Raw genomic sequence first — 25579 nt, forward strand, 5'->3', positions numbered from 1 at the left:
ACGATGGGCTTAAATGCTGCATTTCTTCATATTATATTTTTCTGTTCTTTATATATTTATTAGGTGAAAAAGCCCTGCAGATAAATCTTGGCACTGGTACCAAGCATTATACACATCTTTGTTAAATTTAAACTTTTGGCTGTTCAGTGGATGTGACATTTGACCCTCATGGTCAAGTAAAGCCATCAGGTTTAGATGAGGACAACTGAAATGGATCCTTAAAGTTTTCAACTTAAAATGATGTATGTTGCCCCTATTAGTACTTGGAGTGCATCAGGTCATGCTGAGAGGCTCCATGCTGTCTGTCTATATAACCTATTACCTATTATTATTATCACCAAACAAACATACAACAATTTAAGACCCAAAGTTATTGATTGTGCTCTTTCTGAAAAAAAGGGTACAAAACATCCACTATTCATAATCTCAGGGTTAAATAAAAAAAATAAAATATTCAACATTGCACCAGCTTTTTAAAAATATTTTTGAATAGCTCCTCAATAGAGAGAAACATATCCAGCTTCGCTTCACAGTCATATATGAACATGGAAGTTAGTTGAGCACGTTTTAGAAGAAAGCTGTTCAAACCCCACATACTTACTAACAAACAGTGATTACACTTCCTCTGTGTAGTGTACTTTGAATCAGATGGCCAGCTTCAAAGGTGGGCAAATCCCTTAAGTGTGGACATTTAATTTCATGTACAGTTCCACCATGTGGACAAATGTTGCAATGATAGAAACCTAAAGAAAAGTCATATTTTCATATCTGTACATTTTACAAAATGGCAAATTTGGACATCCAGTGCAGCCACATGCTTGCACAACTTCAATTATACAGGAAATGGCGCACTATAAACACAGTGTGAATGCAACACAAAATGCATATCTACTACACTTTTAATGTGTGACAGCTCTTTACAGTCTAGTTTTATTCAGCTTGTAATGATCATGGCAGTACCTTAATACATAATTCCTCATTCCTTAAGACTCTGTACTGAAGGGATTAAAATAAATAGTGCAGCGATCCGTGCATTTGTGTTTATGCACTGTATGCTGTCTGTTTGTGTTTGCATGCTGTGTGTGTTGCTCCCACCCAGCAGTATTCCAAATTTACCTTTGTTTGTGTATTCCCATTCTTTTATGAGAAAGTCCTGCAAAAAAAAAAAGATTAATTCTCAAACTGAACGCAATTGGAATTCAAGGAAATGCATGCACATGAATTAGGGAGTGGTTAACATGTAGAAAACAGAAAGTACTGATTAGAGGAGAAACCTCAAAGTGGAGTGAGGTAACCAGTGGAGTACTACAGGGATCATGATTAGGTCCTCTGCTATTCCTAATCTACATTAATTACCTAGACTCTGGAATAGAAAGCAAACTTGTTAAATTTGCAGACAACACAAACATAGGAGGAGTGGCAAACACTGTTGCAGCAGCAAAGGTCATTCAAAATGATCTAAACAACATTCAGATCTGGGTAGACACATGGCAAATGACATTTAATATAGAAAAGTGTAAGGTACTGTACACAGGCAGTACAAATGTCCATTATAAATACCATATGGGATATACTGAAATTGAAGAAGGAATCTATGAAAAAGAGTTTATGTTTTCTCCGAAATGTCTTAATCTAGAAGTTATAAAAAGGTGTTGAATTTAAATCAAGGGAAGTAATGTTAAAACTGTACAATGCATTAGTAAGACCTCATCTAGAACACTGTGTTCAGTTCTGGTCACCTCGCTACAAAAAGGATATTGCTGCTCTGCAAAGAGTGAAAAGAAGAGCGACCAGAATTATTATTGGTTTAAAAGGCATGTCTTATGCAGACAGGCTCAAATAAATTAATCTATTCAGTCTCGAACAAAGAAACCTAAGTAGCGATTTGATTCAAGCATTCAAAATTCTAAAAGGTATTGACAATGTCGAGCCAGGGGACTTTTTCTACCTGAAAAAAAGAAACAAGGACCAGGGGTCACAAATTGAAATTAGATAAAGGGGTATTCAAAACAGAAAATATGCGACACTTTTTTACACAAAAAAATTGTGGAAGTCTGGAACCAACTCCCAGTAATGTTGTTGAAGCAGACACTCTGGAATCCTTCAAGAAGCTGCTTGATGAGATTCTGGGATCAATAAGCTACTAACAACCAAATGAGCAAGATGGGCCAAATGGCCTCCTCTCTTTTGTAACCTTTCTTATGTGACCTGCTGTTTGCTTGTCTGCCCTGGTCTGTTCTCATTGGTTGTTATCTGTGCGGTCCTCATCGATTGTTGTTTGTCTGTCTGTGCCCATTGGTCCTGGTGTGCTACTTAGGGCCAATGAGATGTCTGAAGCCTGGTAATCTATTTGTATAAGGGGGTGGGTTAAGCTTATAAGAAAGCATGCAGCGCTGTACTTAGGGTTGTTGTTGTGCTGGTTGCCATGGTTGCTGTGTTCCTGTATGTGAATCCTGTTTTGCTGTCAGAGATATGGTCTCTGGTCTGGATGCTGAGAGAGCATCCACAGAAATAAATAAAGACAAAAGATTTGAACAAGGAACCAGCACGTCTCTATTTTCTGCCACCGTGAAACGTTCCAATAAGTTGCTTTAAGAAGATTTTATGAAACACCTGTTTTGATACTACTGCAGAAGATTAGCACTCTGTGAGTGGGCACTGTTCACACAGCTTATACTCTTGTTATTTAATACATTATTTTAAAATAAAATAAAGTTTGATATTCATGAAAGTGATTTACACAGTAACTTCCTACTTGGAAAAAATGTAGGAAGCGCTGCCATGGACACCATGCCTCATTCTGAACTCCAAATACATTTCTTCTTGTTTTGATACAGCAATGGTGATGGATTACAAAGTAATCTTTATCATCTCATTGCATTATTATATAGATGTAAAAAGTATTTTACTTGCCAACATTATACTGTAACTAACAAAATCATATATTTATTTAAACTTTTTAACCAGGAAAGTCCCTTTCAGATTAAAATATATTTTTTCAAGGGAGACCTGGTCATTTAGGCCCTATTCTCTAAATTGTTTAAAGAATGTTTGGTTAAGGGCTGTTTATTTTTTTCTTAAAGTTGAGTCTTATTGATAAGAAAATTAAGACTTTTTAATTTTTCATCCTAGATTAAACAGTGCTTTGAAAAGTGATGCCCTCTCAAAGGTTTCAGGAACAGCAAACATGATTGAATTTATCACTGCGATCTTTTTTTAAAACATAGCCCTGAACAAAACATTATGAAAAGGCTCCCAAATTGTAATCTTTGTAAGCCGGTTGAGGTGCTATGCTGCCAACTGGGCCTGGGCAAGTGGGCCTAACAATAGTTCACCTGTACCTTGGGTCCCCTGCTGGTCATATCATGAGAACCCCTGTCATAGTCCATTGTTGGCATACTGGACATATCCAGTCTCTCAGCTTATAAGGAATGCAATTTGATGTCTGTAAATGAGTTGGCACAATATCAACTGCTATGTTAGTAAGTTTCCATTTATTACTTCCAATATTTACACACATAGTTACACACATACAGCTCAAACATTAACATTAGACACAACTATGTAGCCTTAGTTATAAACAGGAATCAGACAGATCAATTACCAGATTTTCTGGAAGAACCTCGGGTACGACAATGGCCTCAGGTAAACTTTCTCACTGGCACTAATGAGCATCTGTCTTAAATATCTTGCCTAACTCTGTGTGTGTGTACGTGTGTATGCGTGTGTGTGTGTGTGTGTGTGTGTGTGTGTGTGTGTGTGTGTGTGTGTGTGTGTGTGTGTGTGTGTGTGTGTGTGTGTGTGCGAAGCTAAACTTTGTGAGCTCTGCTTACCCTCTTTTTTCCTAACAATATTCTAAACACAATCAATTTATGTTCCAGACACAACATACATCTCTTCGAAACAAGGTCAGATGTACTCCACTTTACCAATTCCGTCTTCCTCTGTGTCCTCAGTTAGTTTAAAACCATCCTCCCACCTTGTGGCTGAGCTGGAGCACAGTTTTCTCCAATGTGCTCACAATATTTTTTAGACCTTCTTTGACCCCTACAAGCTTAAAGTCTTCTTCTTTGATCATAACTCTGATTTAAGTGCCATTTTATTAACTCGATGAAAATGTCTCGGTTTTGTTGTGCTTTAAAAGCATATCATTTTGCTGATTTGTTCTCAGCTCCTCTGCAGCACCTCTGCTGTGCTCAACAGTAAATACAATGTTTCATATCAACTGGGCATTGTCCTGATTAAATATTTAGAGGAATAAAAAATACTTTGTATTATTAACCTGCTTTGAGCATGAAGATGCTGACAATAATCTGTGACCTTAAAATCATGTCAGTAACAATATATAACAATTTAGTCTTTGGATGCATTCCATCACTTTTATTAAATCGTAAAAGAAACAAAATAATTAAATAACAAACGTTTCAATTGAAAGAAAATGATTTCTGGTATAAACGTTTGTCAGATATTTTAGTAATTCTCTAATTAGTATTAATGAGAGTTTTTGTAGTTACTTCTGTGTTATAGCAAAATAATCACTGCCCACCTTCTAGCATGCTGTCCTGTAGGTAAATTAGAAGACATAAAGTAATTATGTACCTGAGATTTTTGGTTGGATAGCTTTGTCTTTCAATTAATAATTACAATGTGTTTTATCTTTTTATTTTTTGTAGTTCAACATTAGATTTCTAATACCCTTTCTTAGCTCTGACACTTATCTGAAGGTACAACACAGCAGAGCCGATCCCTCCATGTCGGTACGCAGGCATTACAGTGCCCCCAGTGTTTCCTCTTTTGGAAGCAATCCTCTCTCCCACATTTCTGGTAGAGCATAACACAGAATAGGTTGAGCTTTAACAGGGGCTTTCTTGCTGGTTGTGTTGACTACGAGAAGTAAAATACGTTTTCCAGTATCTCTGGACATTACAGCCTTAAATGTACTTAGGTCCTTTTGCAAAGATAAATAATGTTTTATTGCTTCCCTTTTCATACAGTACTTGCTCCTCAGCTAGTAGAGACCTTTCCAAAAAGACTCATAGCAGTAACTGCTGCAAAAGTGCTTCTACCAAGTACTGACTTAAGGGGCTGAATACTTATGCAACCAGTAAATTTCATTTTGCACATTTTCTTTACAAGTTTTCCTGACATTTAACCTCCTCCTCATATAACAGTGTTCAGTTTAACCACTACAGCTTTGAATAAAAAAAGTTTGTTTGAAAAACTGTGCACACATTATTTGTCATTCAACAAAATGTGAAAAATTTGCAGTTGGGGTGAAAACTTCTGCAAACCACTGTATAATCTTTTACTTAGGTCTTGACAATATATCTGTAAGGAATACAGTATATTATGACTTTTCTTGTAAAGTACCTTATAAAGTCACAAATCCATAATGTGTCAAAATACAGCTATTTAAATCATTTTGTCATGTCTTATTACTTTATTTCAAAGCTTTAGAGCCATCTTGTGTAGCCTGCCAGGATCTGTGCATGATGCTGCGGTGTTCTGCTCTTCAGGATAGTATATGCATCAACATGCACTTCCGCGGGGTAATAATTCTAAGGGATTAATGTATTCTTAATGGAAATTATGTGTATAATGAAAGTATAAAGATTTTACATTTTCCTCTTATATTGCTAACTTTACAGTGTCTGTGTTTAATGCTGTAGTTTCAAAGTAAGCGCTCAATATGTAATACTTTAAAATGTTTGGGGGATGTCAGTATGGGTCAAAATACAATAGATTTAGACTTCTGCATACATTTTGCATCCTTTTTACAATAGTAATCTATATTTCCCTTTCATTTAGGCAATACTGAATATAAGGGATCAGGATGTGCCTTTGTCGGTGATGCTGTGTACCCCATACTTCCCTGGTTATGAGACCCTACCTGTATGGATGGCTGACAGCTGCTGAGGAAGCATTCAACACCCCTCTTGGGCAAATACGGGCAGTGGTTGAACAGGCATTTAGACACTTGAAGGGGAGGTGGCGGATACTGATATCCTGCACAACCTGTGTCAATAACAAAATGAGGTGTTCAGGAATCAGTGGCTGACGCCTGTGAGACAGGCAGGGTGAAGGTTTCCTCAGCCACCAGTTTCAACTGGACACCAGCAATCTGAGGAGGCTTGTGCTGTCAGAGGCTCTCTCCTTTCTTTATTTTAAGTTTTGCTTGATTTACCGTTGTGTTAAATATTAATGATGTAAAGACAACCACAGTCAATATATTAATTTGCAATTTTATTTTAACACTGTTTATTTATACATGTTACTGTCATGGGGTATGTCCTCCTTCCCTGGTATGGGCACCTCTCTTTGGAGGGTGACCTGGACGCCGCGTAGATTGTCCCCTGATGGAGGGGGGCATCTTGGCTTGTGCCAGGAGAGGTAGCAACTGGATCAATGCCAAAGTCAACTGTAGGTGTGTTGGATGTCACAGCTTCAGTAATGCTCTGCATGAACTCAGAGAACATCCCCACGGTTTTCTGATGTTGCTGCTGCTGCTGTGTCATCCACCTTGACCAGTCATGCTGACGGCTATGCTCTGCCTGCTGGAACAGGACCTGTTGCTGTTGTATCTGGCGCCACATGCTAAAATATATAGCAATATGCAATATCAATCATCAATTTGACATGCCTGTATACAGTTCAGTTAAACCCAACATCTAAATTCGGGTGTTCACTCACCTGTTCAGATTGCAGTTGTGTATCTCTACTTGAGGAAGTTGTAGCCGCTGAAGTGGTAGCACTGGTGGAGAGTTCAGTAATATAATGAAAAGTATCACAATTACTTAAATCTGTCGGTGTTGAAGCAAAACTTTATTTAAACACTGTACGACTTGACTGGCAAAAGATGACGTTGGTTTATTGGAGTTCACAAAGAAAACTTTTTTTCAGCTTGATATGGTTGTCCTTTTCACTTCCTTTTCTGTTTAATTATTGAACTTTGCATTACAGCCTTTCATTAAAATAGTGTAAAAATAGTGTAAAGTGTATTTTTGTTTTTCTCTGTTCTTGTTCTAAATGTATTGAATGCAACTGTTCATATTAAGCTGCATTTTTACATAATAGTACTCACACACTTCTGGTTATCATCGCAACTGTTGCACAAAACTGGGGTTAGTGCTGCTCTTCACTTGCAAGCATTTGTGTAGCATCAGTTGACAAGGGGTCAGCTGATATCCCATCATGTCTTTTTTCTATGAACTCCCACAGTGAAAAGCACCTACATATTTTACAGTAGGAATAGCGTTTGTGTATTATATATTACAGTACAAAAACATTTACTGAATGATAATGCTCGAAAATAGTCTTTATTTTTCAAGAAATGTAGCCGGCGCAACTATCATTTTAGACGTGGATTGCGACGGTCGCTGGCTTATTCTGAAAACCCTGGTTAAGTGTGTATTCTGAATAACAGAGCATGTTCATTTATACAGGCTGACTAATCACACTATGTAACACAATTTTTGTTCCTGGGTAGTAAGTGTTATTTCCTAATTGCTTATGCCTCAAAAGTATAGAAAATGGCTATTATTCCCCACAAACTTTGCTTTTGTGACCAGGACAGTGATATTTCAAAATATCACTATTTCCAATGGGAAAACGGGCAAATGTGTGTCTTTTCGTTCACATAAAGTCAGAAAAAAACAACATATGAACCCAAATTAACATGTATTTATACTAAAGTAATACAAACATGACTACAAAAGATTTAGAAGTGAGTAGTTTTTCGAGATTTACGATTATACTGTAAATACACAGTGTCATCAATCACTAGATACAGTAAAGACACGCCACAAGTCACGGTTTTAAGTTTTGAGACAGTCCCTTATTGTAACACCGTTATTTCACATTGTGGCCCTCTAAACATAAATCAATGCACTGTTTGCTGGTGCACCCCGTTAAATTCCTATAAAACCCGCCCTTCGCTTTAAACTGCCTGTTAGGATTTAAATAATAATAAGCCGTGCTTGAAGACAATCGGGGTTTCAGCAAAAACTCTGCATTGCGAGTTAAATAAATAAATACATGAAAACTCTGTTAACAGTATCAGGCTGCCCACACAGTATGGCATAACACAGAAGACTAACTCACAAACATGTGTGCGGTCAACACGAGACATATTTAATGTGATGTATCTGTTTATCTTAAATATTCTAGATAGATGCAACACTCTACTCCTATGTACTGTTTCTGTACTGTTCTCCGCCTGCAGCTACCGGCTAGTTCACTATTCTGCTGCAGAGTGGCGCCAGTGACGTCACAGCTGAAGCAGTTCCTTAGGAAAAAAAAAAAAAAAAAAAAAAAAAACGGAGAGGAAAAATCGAGGTGAGAACAATTATCCTGTTTTGTACGTTCTGCTTATGCCGAGGTGCGTTATTTGTGTTTTATATTATTTTACAATGTTTGGTAATCTGCTGTGCCATTTATAAATGCACGTTATATAAATTATTTAATATTAAAAAGAAAAACACCGCGATACTATCATCAGCATTCAGTGCTTTTGAGAAAATGGTGATAAGGTAGCTATGTTCACTCATATTTATTTCTTTTGCTTTCCCAAGTCTGGCTACATTGCGGTGCTATGGTGCTTGTCTATTTCAATTCCAGTAATATGTTTGTTTGTTTATTTATTTATTTAGTTATTTATGTATGTGCATATTGGTATTTGGATAGTGAGTATATTTTAAATATCAGCGTTATGTAATGACGGTGTCGAAAACAGAGGCTATTGATAGATAAAAAAAAAAACAATAATAATAATAAAAAAGATGCTGATAGACCAAATGCAATTTTTCTTCACACCCAGTGATTCTATTTAGTTCATCTTCCTAACTGAAATCTACTTGTAGAAGGATGGCACGTGAAAGTCTTCTTTAATCAATGACCCGCCAAGAAAGCTTAACACAGGTGAACCTGCGGTTTAGATTTTCACGGAGTCCCCCGTATCCCAAACTGAACTGGGAAGCTGTTTTGAGACGTTCGGTCGCTTCAGTTGTATCAGTTCTAAGTAATCGTATAAATTAATCTGATCTAATTCAGACCAGTACGTGACTAATAGGGAAGGTTCATCACTATAGGCATATTATAAACTGGCCTGTAGAGGACAAAGGGGTTAGTAACTGCTACAAGGCAATATAATTTGTTTTTCATATTTATTACAAGAAAAAAATCAGGGAACAGAAAACTGTATAATCTGACATGCCGCGTATGTGGTAATTGGCAGATTTGATATGATTTAAAACTAAAGAACATTATAGTGTGCTGCTACGGAATTGTACTTCAAAAGGCAAAGCGCTATTTCATTCTATCTGTCTCTCTGTCCCTCTATTTATGTAGAATGTTCTGAAATATCATGTTATCAATATTTAAACAACTGTAAAGATTTATGTACACAAAAAGAATGAATGATAACCAGTTACATAAAACCTCAAATTATTATTATTATTATTATTATTATTATATTTTTTGTATTATCATCTTTATTATTATTATCGTCACAGTGTATAAAATGTGACTTGTCTAAATGGATTACCCTTTTCACATTTTTGTGTGAATGGAAATTTAAACAGCGGCCTCAATTTGAAACAAGTGCAAAAGAAGAGGCACGTTTTCAGAAGGGAATAGAGCAGCTGTACTCTGTCTGAATAAAACTAACAATAAACAAATAATTTGGATGTATGGACAGTTCTATGTTGGTCCTGGTGAGTTCTTGCAAGTTTTATACCAATACATTATGTGTATGTTACCAAACTGGTAACAAGTAACTCGTAAAAATCATTTCGGATTCATAAGTTTGTACGTTTTTGGTTCCGAGTGCAACAGGGCGAACCGGCGACCCCACGCACCACAAGTGAGCATCTTAACCACAATGCAAAAGAGCCGGGCTCATCTGCATTCAAAATATTTCAAACCAGCAACCACAATGGAAAATCCGTAGAGAGTATCAATAAAGAATGCATTTCCGGTACAAATACCGTTGGTCCTGCTAGTAATCATTGTATGGAATAAATAGTCACAAAAAAATCTGGCTCTACTTCAGGTATGGTGTGAACCAAAAGAGAATTCCAGTCTTGACGTTGAAGAGAAAACCCATATAACCTTTCGCTCTAAAGAAAATATCTGTTAATAAACAAAGAAAAAGGTTTGTACAACCTTCCAAGAACAGTTTCTTCTTTTGGGGCGTCCTGTATTGGTCTCGTTAGAAGCACTGTGCAATAATATAATTATAATGTACTATCAGCAATATTGATCTTAATAGACAATTTGATGTAACAGAGCAGGGAAGTAGCTCTCCACTTGATATGGCATTTAAAAGGTTAACCAGTCTATTTCTTTATGGGTGGGGGGTTGGTAACCGTTGCCAAGGTTTGGTCTTTTTTTCTGCATTAATTGATTGATCAGTGAGAAAAAGATTTACACCAATGAATTGAGAACATTTGGCTGTGGGCGGATGTCTCTAGATTATGCAGTGCCAATTGATCACTGATTATCGTAGCATCTTTACTGGTGACAGCTCTCGCAGCACATTATTTAAACTTTGAGACCTCAGACAGGAGGGGTTACCAGATATAACAGACAGGGCCTTGAAATCATACCTGACCAGTAATTGTGGTTTTGCAGTATGTAAATGAAGATACAGACTGTAGATTTGTTCTTTCTTTCTTTCTTTCTTTCTTTCTTTCTTTCTTTCTTTCTTTCTTTCTTTCTTTCTTTCTTTTTTTTTTTTTTTTCTTTCTTTCTTTCCTTCGTTTTTTTTTTTTTTTGTTTGGAAAGGGGGGACAAAGAAGGGGGAGGGCGGTAGGGGAGGCAGAGGGGAAACAAGGCGGGGGGGCTTTCTTTCTTTCTTTATTCATTTATTCATGCAGATTCTGGTTTTCCCACCATTGAAAAATCCAAGAGTGTATATACACACAGTAAAGAGTCAATTATCAGATCTTTGATCAACCGTATTGTCTAGTCAACCAAACACACCTGTAATCATGCGATGAATTGCATGTGTTGTATTACGAGATTTAGCAGCCAAAAAAAGGACCAGCAGACTGAGGCAAACGAATACATAATTATTCAGACCACCAAAATCTTAGATGGAGCATTGTGTGCTTTAAATCTTATCAGTCTGGTAGCAGGGACTCTGATGTTTTGGAGCCTGAAGGAACGGACGCCGGGTTGCTCCAAGATGAGCGAACTAGCTCCAAGAAGTCGTGGCACAAGGGGAGGGCTTGTTGTGGGTGCCCTTTTTATTTAAAAAAACGGTTCCCCTTCCCCTCCTGTTCTGCCGGCCAGGGAATGTCCGTGGCAGCAGCTGTGCGCTGCATCAAAACCCGGAACTCCTCCCTCTGCGATACATGCAGAAGGGATGGTATGGAGCCCCTCGCTGTGGCCTGCCCAACTGAAGTGGCGGGGTCAGACACATCCGACCTCGACGCTGTAAATGACAACTCGCCTGGGCTTGGGGGTCTTGGTGGGGCCGGGGATGGAGAGCGGGAGTTGGGGGCAGTCTACCCTGAGACTTCAGCAGGGTCTCCAGCATGGTCTGCTGGGCCCTCACTGTCTCTGCGAGCTCTTGAAAACCTGCTCAGCCGAGCTTTGGTGTCTCTCTGGCTACTCAAAGAGATACATTTATTCAAATAAGGCACTGAAGATAACCGATAAAAACACAGACCGAAAACAACCAATAAACGTTACAACACACACTCGCACAGTCCAGAGGCCATGCCCCCACCTGTTGCTGCCGCAGCTAGGAGAGTTCCAACCCCCCCACCCCTTTAGCTCTCATCATCCCCAAAGAGATGCTCAAAGTCCCATAAATAAGCTGGGGGCATGGCTGCCATTGTGGCCGACGATGGTTGATAATGGCCGGATTACCGCCATCCACGCAGAGCTTCCATCAGGGCTGCCCCCTACCAGTAGTGTTGTTGTCCCGGGTGATGGTACTGGTGTCCTTGGGGATGGTGAGTCTGGGTTCCTTGCCCCGGTTTGGACTGAACAGCACCTTATCCCTGGTATGGGGCCAGTCGGTCCCTGTCGAATACCACCTTCTGGTCCCTAGGTGGCAACTGGACCCGGTACACCGCCTCCCCAACACACACTATGCAGGTACTGTTCAGTTTTGAACAGCGGCCGTGCTTCTGGCACGGGTTGTAGACTCAGACCAGCTCCCCTGCACAAAAGTACTACCCATCATCCAAACGTCATAATTAAACTTTTGGCGGCTGCCCACAGCCTGGAGCTGGTTGCCAGCAAAGTGGTGAGCACTATCCAGGAGGTCCAGCAGCTGCCTGGCATGCTGTGGTATACAGTGGTTTGCCGAACAACAATTCAGAAGCTCCCTGCCCAGCATGAGCAGAGCAGGGATACAGCTAGTGGAGTCCTGCACAGCAGAGTGGCAGTACCATTTGAGGGTTTGGGTCTTGCTCCTGCTGCTGTCCCCACTCTGCCGCAGTGACCATGGTGCGCATGCTGCAGGTTGCAGCAGAGGGGCCACTCCAGATCTTCGCCCTCACTCTGCTCCATGGCCGTCAACAGCTGCTCCTGGATATCCTGTCTGTGGCAGTGGCTGTAGTCCTCCTCGGTGCAGGAGTGGGACAGTACATCTGCGTTTATGGGGTGTTCCCTGGCTCTGTGCTGGATCTTGTAATCAAAGGACTGGTGCTGCTCTATCCAGTGCGCCACCTGCCTTTCGGGTTCTCTAAATGACAGCAGCCACTGAAAGGCAGCATGGTCGGTCTGGGTGGTGAATAGGAGTACGCAGAGGTAGTGGCGGAAATGGCGGACTGCTTCCCTAACTGTGAGTAGCTCCCTCTGGGTCACACAGTACCGCCGTTCGGCCTTACTGAGGGACTGGCTGAAATAGGCCACCACTCGTTCCTTTTCTGGTGACAGTCCAGGTTATTGACTGCGGCCAAAGCGACTGCAGTGCCCCGGTAAGGCCAGTGTAGTATATATACATATATATAGATATATATTACTACTGCAAATTACCAGTTGCACTACAGCCTAGAATACTGTATTTAACAGATGCATTTTTGGTATACCATAGGCTTTCAAGTTTCAGACTAACAAAGGAAACTTACTGAGTGCTATTTTATTTAGGTTAGCTGAAGAGAAATGTGTTTTATTTAGGTTAGCTGAAGAGAGATGTCGTCATATATTGCGTACTACTGGTATTTTTTGTTAGCTGAAGCTAAGATACGATATAGCTGTTAGTATTCCGATACCGTTTGCAAGCAATACAATGAATAAAATGAAAAATCAGCTTACTTGCAACTGAGATAATACTATAAACATGTAGTACTGCTGTGAAAGGAAAGCACCGATAAGCAAATGTTGCAAGTTGCAGTCTTTTTTCTTCATTTTGAGATATTGTGAAATATTTGGTATACCTTCCAGTTGCCCTTTTGCCATCCACAGCAACACAGTAATCAAAGAGGCAAAATCTTCATTTATTGTTTTTACTCTGCAGTGTGGTCATTTGTGTTGAAATGTCTGGCAGCAGGCGATGTAGAGGTGTTAATTCTTTTTTATGTTTTATAAATTTAGTTGTCTCCAATTTGTTACCCTGGTTTTCTCCCCAATTTAGTATGCCCAATTATTATATGTTTCCTTGGCTCACTGTTTGGGAAATGGTGGCTGCTTCACACTGCGGATCCACAGTGATGCCACCAGACCTATAGTGCCGGAGGACAACACAGATCTGGCAGCTCCACTGCAGAACCACAGGCGCCCTATCGGCCATAGGGGTCACTGATGCGCGGTGACCTGTGGATTCCCCTGCTGACCTAAGCCCTCCCTACCTGGGCAGTGCTCGGCCAATTGTATGGTGTCCCCTGGGAACTCCCAGTCATGGTTGGCTGTGATGTTGCCTGGATTTTAACTTGTGATCTCCAGGCTATAGGGAACGTCCTGCATTCCGCACTGAACGGCTTTACTGGATGCGCCACTTGGGAGCCCCTGAGGTGTTAATTCTTATACATCATAGATGCGCCACGAAGCTATCAGCTAAATGATGTTTTGTTTCTCCGATGTACAGTTTGTTATACTTCATACAACTAATGCAGTATACTATTCCTTTACTAGTGCAAGTAAACTTCTCATGAATAGTAAATTAAGATTTTCCCCCTTTGATTACTGTGCTGTTGTGGATGTATTTACAAGTAGCGCAGTGTGACCTGTTGCATGGAAATGAGCCTTTAAGATTGTCACAACTAGGTCGCATGTTACTATGGACTAAATATTTGCTTAGATTTTTATCTTTTGTAAAACATCAATGATGGATTATTGAAAACAGGAGCTGTAGAGGGATCTTGTTGGAGAATGCTAAAATGTATTTGTATGATGTTGTTATTTTTTTGGTCACAGGTTGATGGGTAAGAACTAGGGGGGTATGAGTATTAGTATTTTGTGTGTTGCTTTTGTACAAAGCATCCTTTTTGTTTATCGTAGATACACGTAACTGAGCTTCTCTTACGGTTCTGTCTGGAAAACCACAGTTTCTGAAAAATGCAAACATTTCATTTGTTTTCTGTGAAAAATCACTATCATCACTACAAATTTGTCTCAGTCTTTATAATTGGGCTTTAGGATGTGAACAATCATATCTCAGGTATGAATGAGTCTGTTTCTTTGTACAAAATGATGATGTCTAAGAATGATATACAGTCAGCACTCACATATCCGACCCTATAAAATTGTGACTTCAGTGATGGTTAAACGAGTGTGATGAATATCTGATTATGCATCTTTTTTGTGTTCCCTGAAAAAACAGACAAGGGTTGGTACGGGCCAAAATGAAAATGTCAAAAATACCTGTATTTGAAAAAATGACCACTGAAAACACAACTTGGGAACTAAAGTGTAATATTCTGTTAACACACCGCTGCAGTTTAGCACATTCATTTTCTCCACCATTTTACTTCATTTTTTCCGCCAGCGAAGAATCTAGTCACACGAATTTTTACATCCCTTTCATTGGCTCATTTAGTCTATGACCTAATGTTGCTTTTACAAAATCAACAGTCCTTTGATACAGTTGCTTGCAACAAAGTTGCCTGAAACTTGTAGCTTGCACGTCACTTTCAACAAAAAAGTAGCCCATTCTACATTTTTCTGGTAACATGTAGACTAGTGTCCCCTCAGCTTAAAGCTTAAAGTACTCCTTTGAGGGTGGTGTCCAAGTAGATTTTCATTGTTTGTACTGATGGAAAATATTCAAGGGATGTGAAGCACCTGCTTCATTTTCATCTGTATCTGCATGAAAGTGGGCATGGGTCATTCCATGCCAACTCAACCATGTCGTTGCCTGTCCGTCTCAGATTTTCATAGAAAAATTCACCTGGGGGTTTTCAGACACACTGAGTTTAGAAATGATAGCCACTATTTTTTTTTAAATGTCCCCTTCGACCTGTGACCTTGCAAAGGTCAACCTAAAGTGAGAAAGGGGCCTTGACAAGAAAAATCACCCTGGGTGCAATTTAGATTCTACCATTGTGTAGCACCTTGTTCTACTCGTGTTGAATAGGGCTTTTCAGAAAAAAATACTTGGAGCACCCTACTCACTTCTGGCAACTGACAAGTTTTGTTCGAACGTCAGCCTAACCTTTTACCCTGTAGGGGATGTGGGTCCAAAAATGTAAGTATTAATGTAAGAACCTTAGGAGCCAGTCTTCTAAATTCTGTGAAAAACTTTTGGTTTCAAGTCCCACCACTGGTCATTAAGCCCCCTTGAAATTAGAATTTTTGCTATTTGTACCAAGTTTAGGCTGTAATAACTTGCGCATGGGGACTCCAAATAATTACCAACAGATATGCTTGGATAGATGTTAATGAGATCTACAAGCATCTAGCTAAATATGTTGGTATTCAGGGATTTTGTATTAGTCATGCATTTGAGCATTGCTTATGGCCACTTTGGTGAGGCTAAAGTACCACATAGTTCTATGCAAACTGACTATTTCTTCACTTGTGCATTCTCTGAGTATTGATCTAGAGGAAAAAGTAACAATGTGGGCTTCTTATGGCACTAGCTTGGAGCTGAGGGGTTATAAACTTGCATATGGGACTTGGGACTTCGTTGGTATGATGACATATTTGAAACTATAAAAAACCTTACTTTGTTACACTTGCATTTTTAGGTATATCTTGGTTATTGTGATCAAACTTGATATGGACATTGTTTAGCTGAAATTCTTGAGGGTATCTAGGTTATGGTGACGTAGTTTTTCATTAGTTTTGACATGTTCATCTAGGCTAATAAACAATAAGTTAATACAACATGTGTCTCTTATCTGCTCAAACTGTGTGAAATGATTTCTCGTATACAAAAAGAGACATCCTACACACAGCGTATTAACCTGTTATAAATCACACAAATTAAAATTGTACTCGGAAATAGCTTCAAAAGAATAGTTTTTTTTAGTAAAACATAACTATGTACTGTAATATGTGATATTGCACACCTATCTATCACTGATTATTGTGTTTCATACAGTAAACGATGGATTATCTCCTGGGATCTGTTGTCAGGCTTATCTGCACTTGGCATGTTAAAGAGAATGGAAATCTGTGAACATTCCATATAGAGTAATGCTTTCTCCATTGGAATTAGGTTTGTTCTGTGTCATTGGAAATTATAAGAACTGTGAGTCAGTCATGTGTGAATTATTAAATTGGTATTAAACTGGCAGCTTTGTAATCAAACATGTGGTTGAAGCAGCCCTATAGTTACAGAGGTACAGAGAAAGGTACAGAGAAACAGGTCTAAGTGACAGTTCATCTTATTGCACGTCTCTCCAAGGTTCCATGTTTTGGATGCTCTGCTACGATTTTAATAGTATGTTACAGGTGTCAGTGTCATGAAACCCATTGATGCCAACCTTTATCTCTGCACAGTTCGTTTTTTTACCATTAAAGAGGCTGAAGCACAGAACTGTAAGAACTGTTTTGTAAAGGGCTATTATTTTTATGAAGTAAATACAGTTTTCAGTTCATAAAACCTTTTTTTAAATAAAATATTTCTTTAAAACAATATGTAAAGTGTCGTCAATAGGGCCCTATATCCACGTAGGATTACAAAGCACTTAATAAACGCCCTTCAACTGGTCAAATTGCTACACACCGTGCAATAAAGTATCAATAGCGAAAAATATACAAATCCTAATACTAGCACATCATTAAATCATTGCAATCATCATTAAATCAATTGCTGCTAACAAAATAGTTCCATAGATGTTCCCCACCGTGCACCTCCATTCATGGATGAAAAATGTTGCTTTCTTTGTCAGCCATTCTGGAAGACTGAAGTACAATAATACAGGCCTATGAACAGCCAACTGAATGCAAGTAATCAGCGTTTCCTATTTGCTCAGTACCCAGATCTTGAGGATGTCTTGGTTTTGTGGTTTAATAATTTGTATCTACTGTACATGTCCTTCCACATTCCAAATGTAAAACTTGCATGCAAAATCTCATCCTCCCTTCTGTGTGTGAGTATTCCTTTAGCTGAGTACATGCAAACTACTGATAAATCTGGATATTATTTTAAATGCTCTTAAGCATTGAGTAACAGTTCTAGAAGTCATACAGCAACTGCACAATGATCTTTACACTTGTGATCAATGGATACATGATCTAATGTATTTTCTACGAGTGTAGTTACAGTTATTTTGTTTTCAGTACAGTGCAATTTTATGTTAATTGTGCAATACATTTGTGACAAGGTGTGATTGTATAAACAGTATATTTGAGTGCAGTTTAGAGAAATTGGCAAGAGAGGGATGTACCGTATGGGCTGTGCAGGTTTTCTCTTTGTAATGCCTGTGCTTATTGAATGTAAAGGCAAGCCAGAGCTAATTAAGTTGTTCTATGTGTGGGTGTTTTGTAGCTGTCACTGAGGCTTTTTTTTTTTTTTTTAACAGCCTTTTTTCTGAAGAATTTTTGCATTTTTTGTTTCGCTGTTTTCTCACTTCATCAAAAAGAAAGCTGGATGCTGTGTAGCTTAGAGGTTAGAGATGAGTATTGGCCTGTCATTATCCTTTGTGCTGACTTTCACTGAAAACTCACAGACATGACTTCAAATAGGGCTCTGCCAGTAATACTCAAAACCTTTTATTAGTCAAACTCCACAGCTGGGAAATGTAGACGATGAATTATGAGGTACTCAAAGTACTGCTAGTCCACTGCACCAGAGGAGCCACTAAAACTATTACTTTAAATTACAACTGAACGAATGCAGCCTATATAAAAGTACAGCTATTGAAGCATGCATTTTAGATTACACAATCTGTGTTAAATAATATTTGATATGATGTTTGAAATTGCTTTTGATAGCCACTTATTATTTAGTGGATGTTATTGAATAAAACAAATGTTTGTTTTAAGAAAAACAAACAAACATATAAGCTAGCGTGTAAACATGGTTTCTTATGGGGCAGTGCCCGGCCAGTTTCAACCTTTTGTCCATTGCTCGGGACAGCAAGATTTTTTACATTGGTTACAAAGAAACCCATAAATGGCTGCCTGAGTGCTTCTGGTAACACTCAGACTAATCTTTTAAACTTAAGGTATTACTGGTAATCACGTTTTTTTTTTTTTTTTGTAAATTAGCAAATAAGTGATACTGCTTTAACACATGAACCTGACGTTTAAATGCAGCAATCTAGTAAAGTCACAAAAACAAAGAAACAAAGAAACAAAAAACTCCACTATAGTCACCAAGTTATTAACGCATTATAAGAAGTGGTTGTGTAATTTTGTGGTCAAACGTGTACTTCGTTGTTGGGATGTTTAAAAAAACAAAACAAACAAACAAACAAAAAAAAAAAAAAAAAAAAAAAAAAACCTTAAGTTTACTGTTTAGAAGCATTTCAAGACAAAGTTCCCCTGGCAAAAAAATGTATTATTTTCTCCTTCTTTCAATGTTAGTCAATGTCGGATGAAACATTAAATATATATATCTATATATATAGATATATATATATTATATATATATTATATATATCTATGATATATATGCGGACTCTATGTGGTAGCATATATATATAAGTGATAGAGCCTGTCGATGCGGACTCTACCATGTGGTAGATGACTGAGACTGGAGTTATACGTCCCCAGCTATAGGTGAGGTCGTGGGCCATCTACTACACATCAAGAGGGCTCTATCGCTATTAAAAAATGCTTTATTTCTTTATTTTCTCTTTTAAAAAAAAAATTTAAAACCTGTATTTACCTTGAACTTCTGATATTTCGCCAGGCAACATTCAGCTGAGGAAAATAGTCCCTAACATGATTAGAATACAAAAAAAAAAAAAACGTAGAGAAAATGTTATTATTAAAAATATTATTATTGCAAACATATTTATTTATTGGTGTCTTACTCTTTCTTATTATAATTTATCTGGACATGTACAATTGTTGAATAGGCCGTGTAGTATCAAGTCTGACTCAAAACTTAGCCTAAACTTAACTTAACCTGTTAGCCTAAACTTAACTTAACCTGTTAGAGGCGGAGCGTCATTTAAGCAGCTAGGGAGTAGATTGGCTGGTGCGGAAAGAACTGAAACAGGGTTGGCAGTTTAACTGGTTGGTTTTGAGGGAGGGTGGTGTTTGGATCCAGCCGATGACAGAATTGCGAACCAGTCATGTCTTCCCTGTTGATTTGCTGTCCAGTAGCTGCGAATTGAGCCTTCATTACGGTGTCCTGTCACAGACATGATTTTGCTTGTCTCTAGAACACCGTCAGAAAGTATATTTAAGTAGCTTTTTATGTTATCAGATGGTAGATGTAGATTAGAATGTTAAGAGAAAAAGCCGGTATGTATGCACGGATTGATTTAAAGTTTAATTCACAGTTAAGCACTTCAATGTTCCAGCGGTCATCTACTCGTCCTGCCTTGACACGAATGGGGTATGTCAGCTGACGACCTAACAGAGTTCCACTTCTTTCAGCAAAACACAAGAAACTGCAGTTGCAGTTGGCTAAGGAACAAAAACACTGGACACTGGAGAATTGGAAAAACATTGCCTGGTCTGATGAATCCCAGTTCCTGCTGTTTCAGTTGGTGGGAGGACTAGGATATGGAGAAAACCGCATGAGTACATGCATCCATCATGCCGCGTGTCAACATTGCAGGCTGGTGGTGGTGGTGGTGTGATGGTGTGAAGTGTGTTTTCATGGCACACATTGGGCCCCTTGATAAAAGTGGAGCAATGTTTGAATGCCACAGGATATCGGAACATCATTGCCAATCAGGTCCATCCCTTCATCTCATTCTGCTAATGGATTTTTTCAGCAGGATAATGCACCATGCCACAAGGCTAGGATTGTCCAGGAGTGGTTCCACGAACATGACAGTGAATTCAGCTTACTGCAGTGGCCTGCCCAGTCAACATATCTCAATCCAACTGAGCATCTGTGGGAAGAGATGGAACAAGCTATTCAGAGTAGAGATCCACTACCAGCCAACTTGACATAACTGTGGGGAAGCATTGGAGTCAACATGGGCCAGCATCCCTGTGGAACGATTTCGACACCTTGTAGAGTCCATGCCCGATGAATTGAGGCTGTTCTGAGGGCAAAAGGGGTGCACCTCAATATTAGGAAGGTGTTTCTAATGTTTTGTACACTCAGTGTCTATATTAACGCTATATTAAAAAAAAAAAAAAAAAAATGTTTTACTAGATTTGAACAGAAGCGTTATTAGTTATTTATTGGACATGCACAATCCAACAATTTGTGAAATTATTAAAACATGAAGGTTGATAAATATGTTTATAGTGATTTAAATAGAATTCTTATATATGAGATTATCTGTACAATATTTTATTATTTTAAAATAAAATTCAAACTGTAAATCTCATGGCAATGTGTTTATGTATTCATTTCGTGTATGCATTTATTTATTTTTCAGTGAGAGGTGTGCAGACAAAGAATGTTGCCCTCCCAAAAAAATAAATAAAAAAAAAGCCCTCAGGGTATGAAACCAGGATCACCCTGCTGCAGCAGTGTTCCACTTGGCCATCATGGGACAAGATGTTAGATGAGCAAAAATAGCTGTAAATGTTGTACAGTTTTAAAAAAAAGTATATACTAGAAATAAATAAAAGAAAAAACATATTAAACACAATACATGTCTTTGCAGAATTTGATGGAGCCTACTGTAAATAGTGCGTACATTTTGGTAGAAAAACTGTACAAAATTCAGAGAAACTTGACAGGTTATACACAAGATCTTTAAAAATCTGAGGTTCAGCAGTGAACTGAAAGAACGTCAAGAAAAAGCAGTAATAGTTGGCAATTATTTCGTGTCATGCAACAAACTAAAACGCCTGTACATCAGGAGTTGGAGTCAGCTTATAGAGAAAGAGTGGAAATGGTAATTGACCTTCCCTCTAAAAAGGCATCTGCTATATTAGTAGGCGATGGGACAGAAGCTACAAACAATGACATTGTTATTTCAACTTAGATAAAATTGGCCTTAAGAAGATGACACAGTTGTAGATTGGAGATTTCTTTAAAGCCAAAATATTTCCTTCGGCAGTCATTCTTCATCCTGGGACATTGAAAATTAGGGCTTGGTAGATGTATCGATCCATTGTATCGTTTGATCACCATTGATGGTCAAGCATGTGCAACCTCAGTCTGTTTGAGCTTTGACTGCACAGCCCCACCTCGTTCAGAAAACGTAAGGTGATTGTATTTGTGTTAGTTTACCACTACACATAAATGAATGGTGGAAAAACAACAAAGATGGCTTGTTGATGCATCTTAATAAGCATCCCAGCAACGTTGGTCCCCAGCAAAGACAAGATTGTAAACCTTTAAACCCAGCGTTTTTCAGGTGGATGCCTCCCCCTCCCAGGTCCAAGGTTTTTTTTTGGCTGTAGTTGCCTCTTCCTATAAAATTCACTAAAAATATATATTTTACAGTAACATCTTGGAATTGGTGTCCTTTTTTCGTAACACTGTGGGGAACATTATAAAATACTTTACAAACTTTTTGCTTTTTTTTCAATGCAATATTTTGTTTTTTTTATACTTTTTTTAAACATTAACTATTTTGTTATTACTATGTATTCTGCTTAGATATACATGCATAAAAACATGTTATTCTGTGACCTGATGGGCCTTACAATACCTCCTGAGTGATTGCAATGACATAATATGTTTATTCTCAGCAATAATGGACTGTACTCTTGATTTTTGTTTCTCAAAATAATAAATTCTTTAATCCATTATTATCAGTTAAGAAAAAAAAAAAACAACATACCTGATACATTTAGTTCATGAAACATTATCTGCTTATATCCACTCGTTTCTTGATATTTATAAATGTTGTAAGAGCATATAAAGTCAAATACATCATATTTACAGTGTTTACCCCTGGATATAGGTTGTGATTTCTGAACTTAGTGAACAGTTACATCCAGTAAATTATAATATTTGTACTCAATGGAAAAGCAGTTAGGCAACTCAGTTGAAATGCCTAGTTTTCTGATGTACTGTACAGTGATTTGTAAGTGGACTTTGTTGTAATTTAACACTTTTTTTAGTACCTTCAATGCTATGCTTAATGCTGATGTAGGGCCATTATAGTAGATTGCAGGATGGGTTTAATCTGTGATTGAAAACAGGATTGTGCTAGCATCTGAAACTCTTTGTGTTTGATTGAGGTGGGTGTGCTAAATATAGCCTGACAGGAAAGTAAAACAAATGTACTGGGTATTAAAAATATACATCAAGATATAGAATTGGAACAAATGTCTTAAGAACTGACTATAAGAAGTGTAAATCATTTTTTGAAAAGGCTGCAGAAGTTTTGGCAGGTACAGTACGAATAACTGCCCATTTGATCATTAAGATGGCTGCACAGTTTCTAAAGCTTGCACATATTTGTGATTCTCACTCTGTTCGTCTCTTTTTCTTCCAGGATGTAACAGAAAGAGATTGACGCTTCTCCATTACCGAGCGTCGACGGAACCGGACAATATTACTTCCATTCTGCTCCCCTTTAACCCCCTCTTTATAAAAAAATGATATAATAATAATAATAATAATAATAATAATAATAATAATAATAATAATAATAATAATGTGTTGCCGATGATTTCTCAGCATGTGGGCAATGGCCATAGTTTTCACTGGACTATCCTGATAACATGCTGCCGGGGTTCACAATGAGAGGAGCACTGTCCCCCTTGGAAAGCGCGCTGAGCAGCTGGCGTCTCGGTTGATCGTGAGTGAGGAATGGCCTCTCTGGACCTACCTTACCGCTGTCCGCGTTGCGGAGAACACAAACGTTTCCGGAGCCTGTCTTCCCTGAGAGCCCACCTGGAGTACAACCACACCTACGAGACCCTCTACGTCCTGTCTAAGTCCAACAGCGTGTGCGACGCCACCCTCGTCCCCTTGGTATCTGATGGGCCCCTGCTGAGCCCTGTGGGCAGCCGAAAGGACGTCTTTGAGAGTACCTCTTTCAGCGCCAAGGAACACCGCTACCCCTTCGACCTGCCATGCGCTGATGACCTGGGCCTGACAACAGCTGCTGCTCGCTACATCCCCAATGTAGAGATTCCCCTTAATGAGATTTTTGTCAAAAAAGGAATGACCTCCACCACTCCCACTCCCACTTCCACTCCCACCTCCACTGCCATCTCAGTAGCTACTGCTGCCGCAAACGCAGTGGAGGCCGCCTACGAGGAAGGGCTGGCCAGGCTGAAGGTGCGGGCCTTCGAGAAGCTGGAGCTGGACGAGCGGCTGGAAAAGCTCTCAGAAGAGGTTGAGCAGAAGATTACAGCTCGTGTGGGCCGTCTGCAGGTGGAGCTGGAGAAGAGGAGCTGTGAGCTGGAGAAGGCCAAGCAGGAGAGCGTGCGGCTTGGCCAGGAGAAGCAGCATCTGGAGGACAAGGCCTCCGAGCTCTCCCGCCAGGTGGACGTCTCCGTCGAGATGCTGGCCAACCTCAAGCAGGACCTGGTTTCCAAAGAGCAGGAGCTCAACAGGAAGCAGCAGTGAGTAGACAATTAACCATTGAGCTCATCCATCCCAAGTATGTTCTCTCGAGTAAGTAGTGGTTGGCCTATAACATTATATATCTATATATATCTATATATATATAAGTATATATATCATATATATATGATATATATATATATATTATATTATTTATATTATATATATATATATATATATATATATATATATATATATATATATATATATATATATATATATATATATATATATATAAAGGTATAGAAACCTTCCTAGAGTATTTATAGTTACTATAAGACCAATAAGAGCAATTAATAAAAGACAGACTGAAATGAAATGGTTAATTATTGCAGCCCAGATATATTCTAGCAAGTTATATCGTTAGTAATAAAGTTCTAAACAATTAACACAAATTAAACTGCCACAACAACCAATCGTACAATAATCAAAAGGTTGCATACTGTACGTCTATTGATTTTATAACCTCGACATCAATAGACATGCTGTACGGATTACTGCAGTGAAGGAGCACTATCATTATTTGTTGTGCTTGTGTTATGGTACTGTACTTCATTTGTTATGAGTCACTATAGTATGAACTGGGAGAAACTAGGACAAAGAACAATGCATTGTGTGTTTTGCATTTAGAATATGCAGTGGTGTCTCTAGGAATACAAGATGCACTACCAGACATGAGGTTTGCACTAAAACAGTTCAAATAAGGTTAGTGTCGGAGGCAGTATTTCCTTTTAAACCCATGTCATTATCATTAGACACAAGACTACACAAGGCTTGTAAAAGACCAATTTCAGAGACATTATGATGCTTCTATAGATGCACTTAGATGCTGCAGGCAGTGTTTGCTTATTTTACGGTGTTTGTTCAGGATAGCTCTTCTGAGTACCGCTTGGCAACGTCCCCCCCCCTCCCCCCCCAGCTGAAGCAAGGAAGAACAGGACTCTTCTTTAACCCAGGGGCAGGGTTTGAGACCCAAAATGAAGACAGGAAAAGTTCCTTTTGCATGATGCAGTGCTCACGGGTACATGAGGAAGAGTTGAAAGAGGCTATCCATTTCTTTTCAAGCATTTTACTGAATACAGCCAACTCTGCTGTCAATTCCTCCTTACGAATATCGTAGTTTTCGCAAATCAAATACAAATGAGACTCCTTGACGCTTTTAGAAGATGTTGTCAGGATGCTGTTTAGTGCAGTCAGTCCTTCCATATCATTCTCCTTAAATATTTATTTTATTGAATTTGCAGTTTTATCTAAAACACTGTATGGCAAAAATCCTGAACCGCTTCAGTTCAACTTTTTCTTGGATAAATCTTTGCCTTGGCAACTGCAGGCTTTGGTAGTTATTCTGTATGCAGATATCACTTGCTTACCTCCACAAAAGCAAGAAAAAATCTTCAGTTCTCATTGACACTGTTGTGTCCACAGGAGTGCAAGCCATGTCCTTGACAGAAGCATAGATGAGGTTGGAGTACTGCAAAGCTTTAGAAAGCATGTTGCACTGTGTTAGAACTCATCACATCAGAAGGCAAGGGAAAAGAAAGTGAAAGTTGGTAATCAATGCCATGGTAC

At 38.7% G+C, this 25579-nt stretch overlaps 1 protein-coding gene across 2 annotated transcripts in view; it reads left to right on the forward strand.

Moving 5' to 3' along the window:
- The first annotated feature begins 8118 nt into the window (after positions 1-8118).
- The window catches only part of LOC121331106 (F-box only protein 41-like), a 64380-nt gene continuing 46919 nt past the window's right edge, over positions 8119-25579 (forward strand). The window contains exons 1-2 of one of the 2 annotated variants that reach the window (XM_041278298.1): positions 8119-8377; positions 22932-24009. In XM_041278298.1, coding sequence (XP_041134232.1) covers positions 23249-24009 — 761 coding nt within the window. In that variant the 5' untranslated portion in view covers positions 8119-8377; positions 22932-23248. The remainder of the gene's footprint in view (positions 8378-22931; positions 24010-25579) is intronic. The other variant, XM_041278308.1, reaches the window with a different exon arrangement.

Source organism: Polyodon spathula, chromosome 2, assembly GCF_017654505.1.
Source record: "Polyodon spathula isolate WHYD16114869_AA chromosome 2, ASM1765450v1, whole genome shotgun sequence".
Taxonomy (NCBI): domain Eukaryota; kingdom Metazoa; phylum Chordata; class Actinopteri; order Acipenseriformes; family Polyodontidae; genus Polyodon; species Polyodon spathula.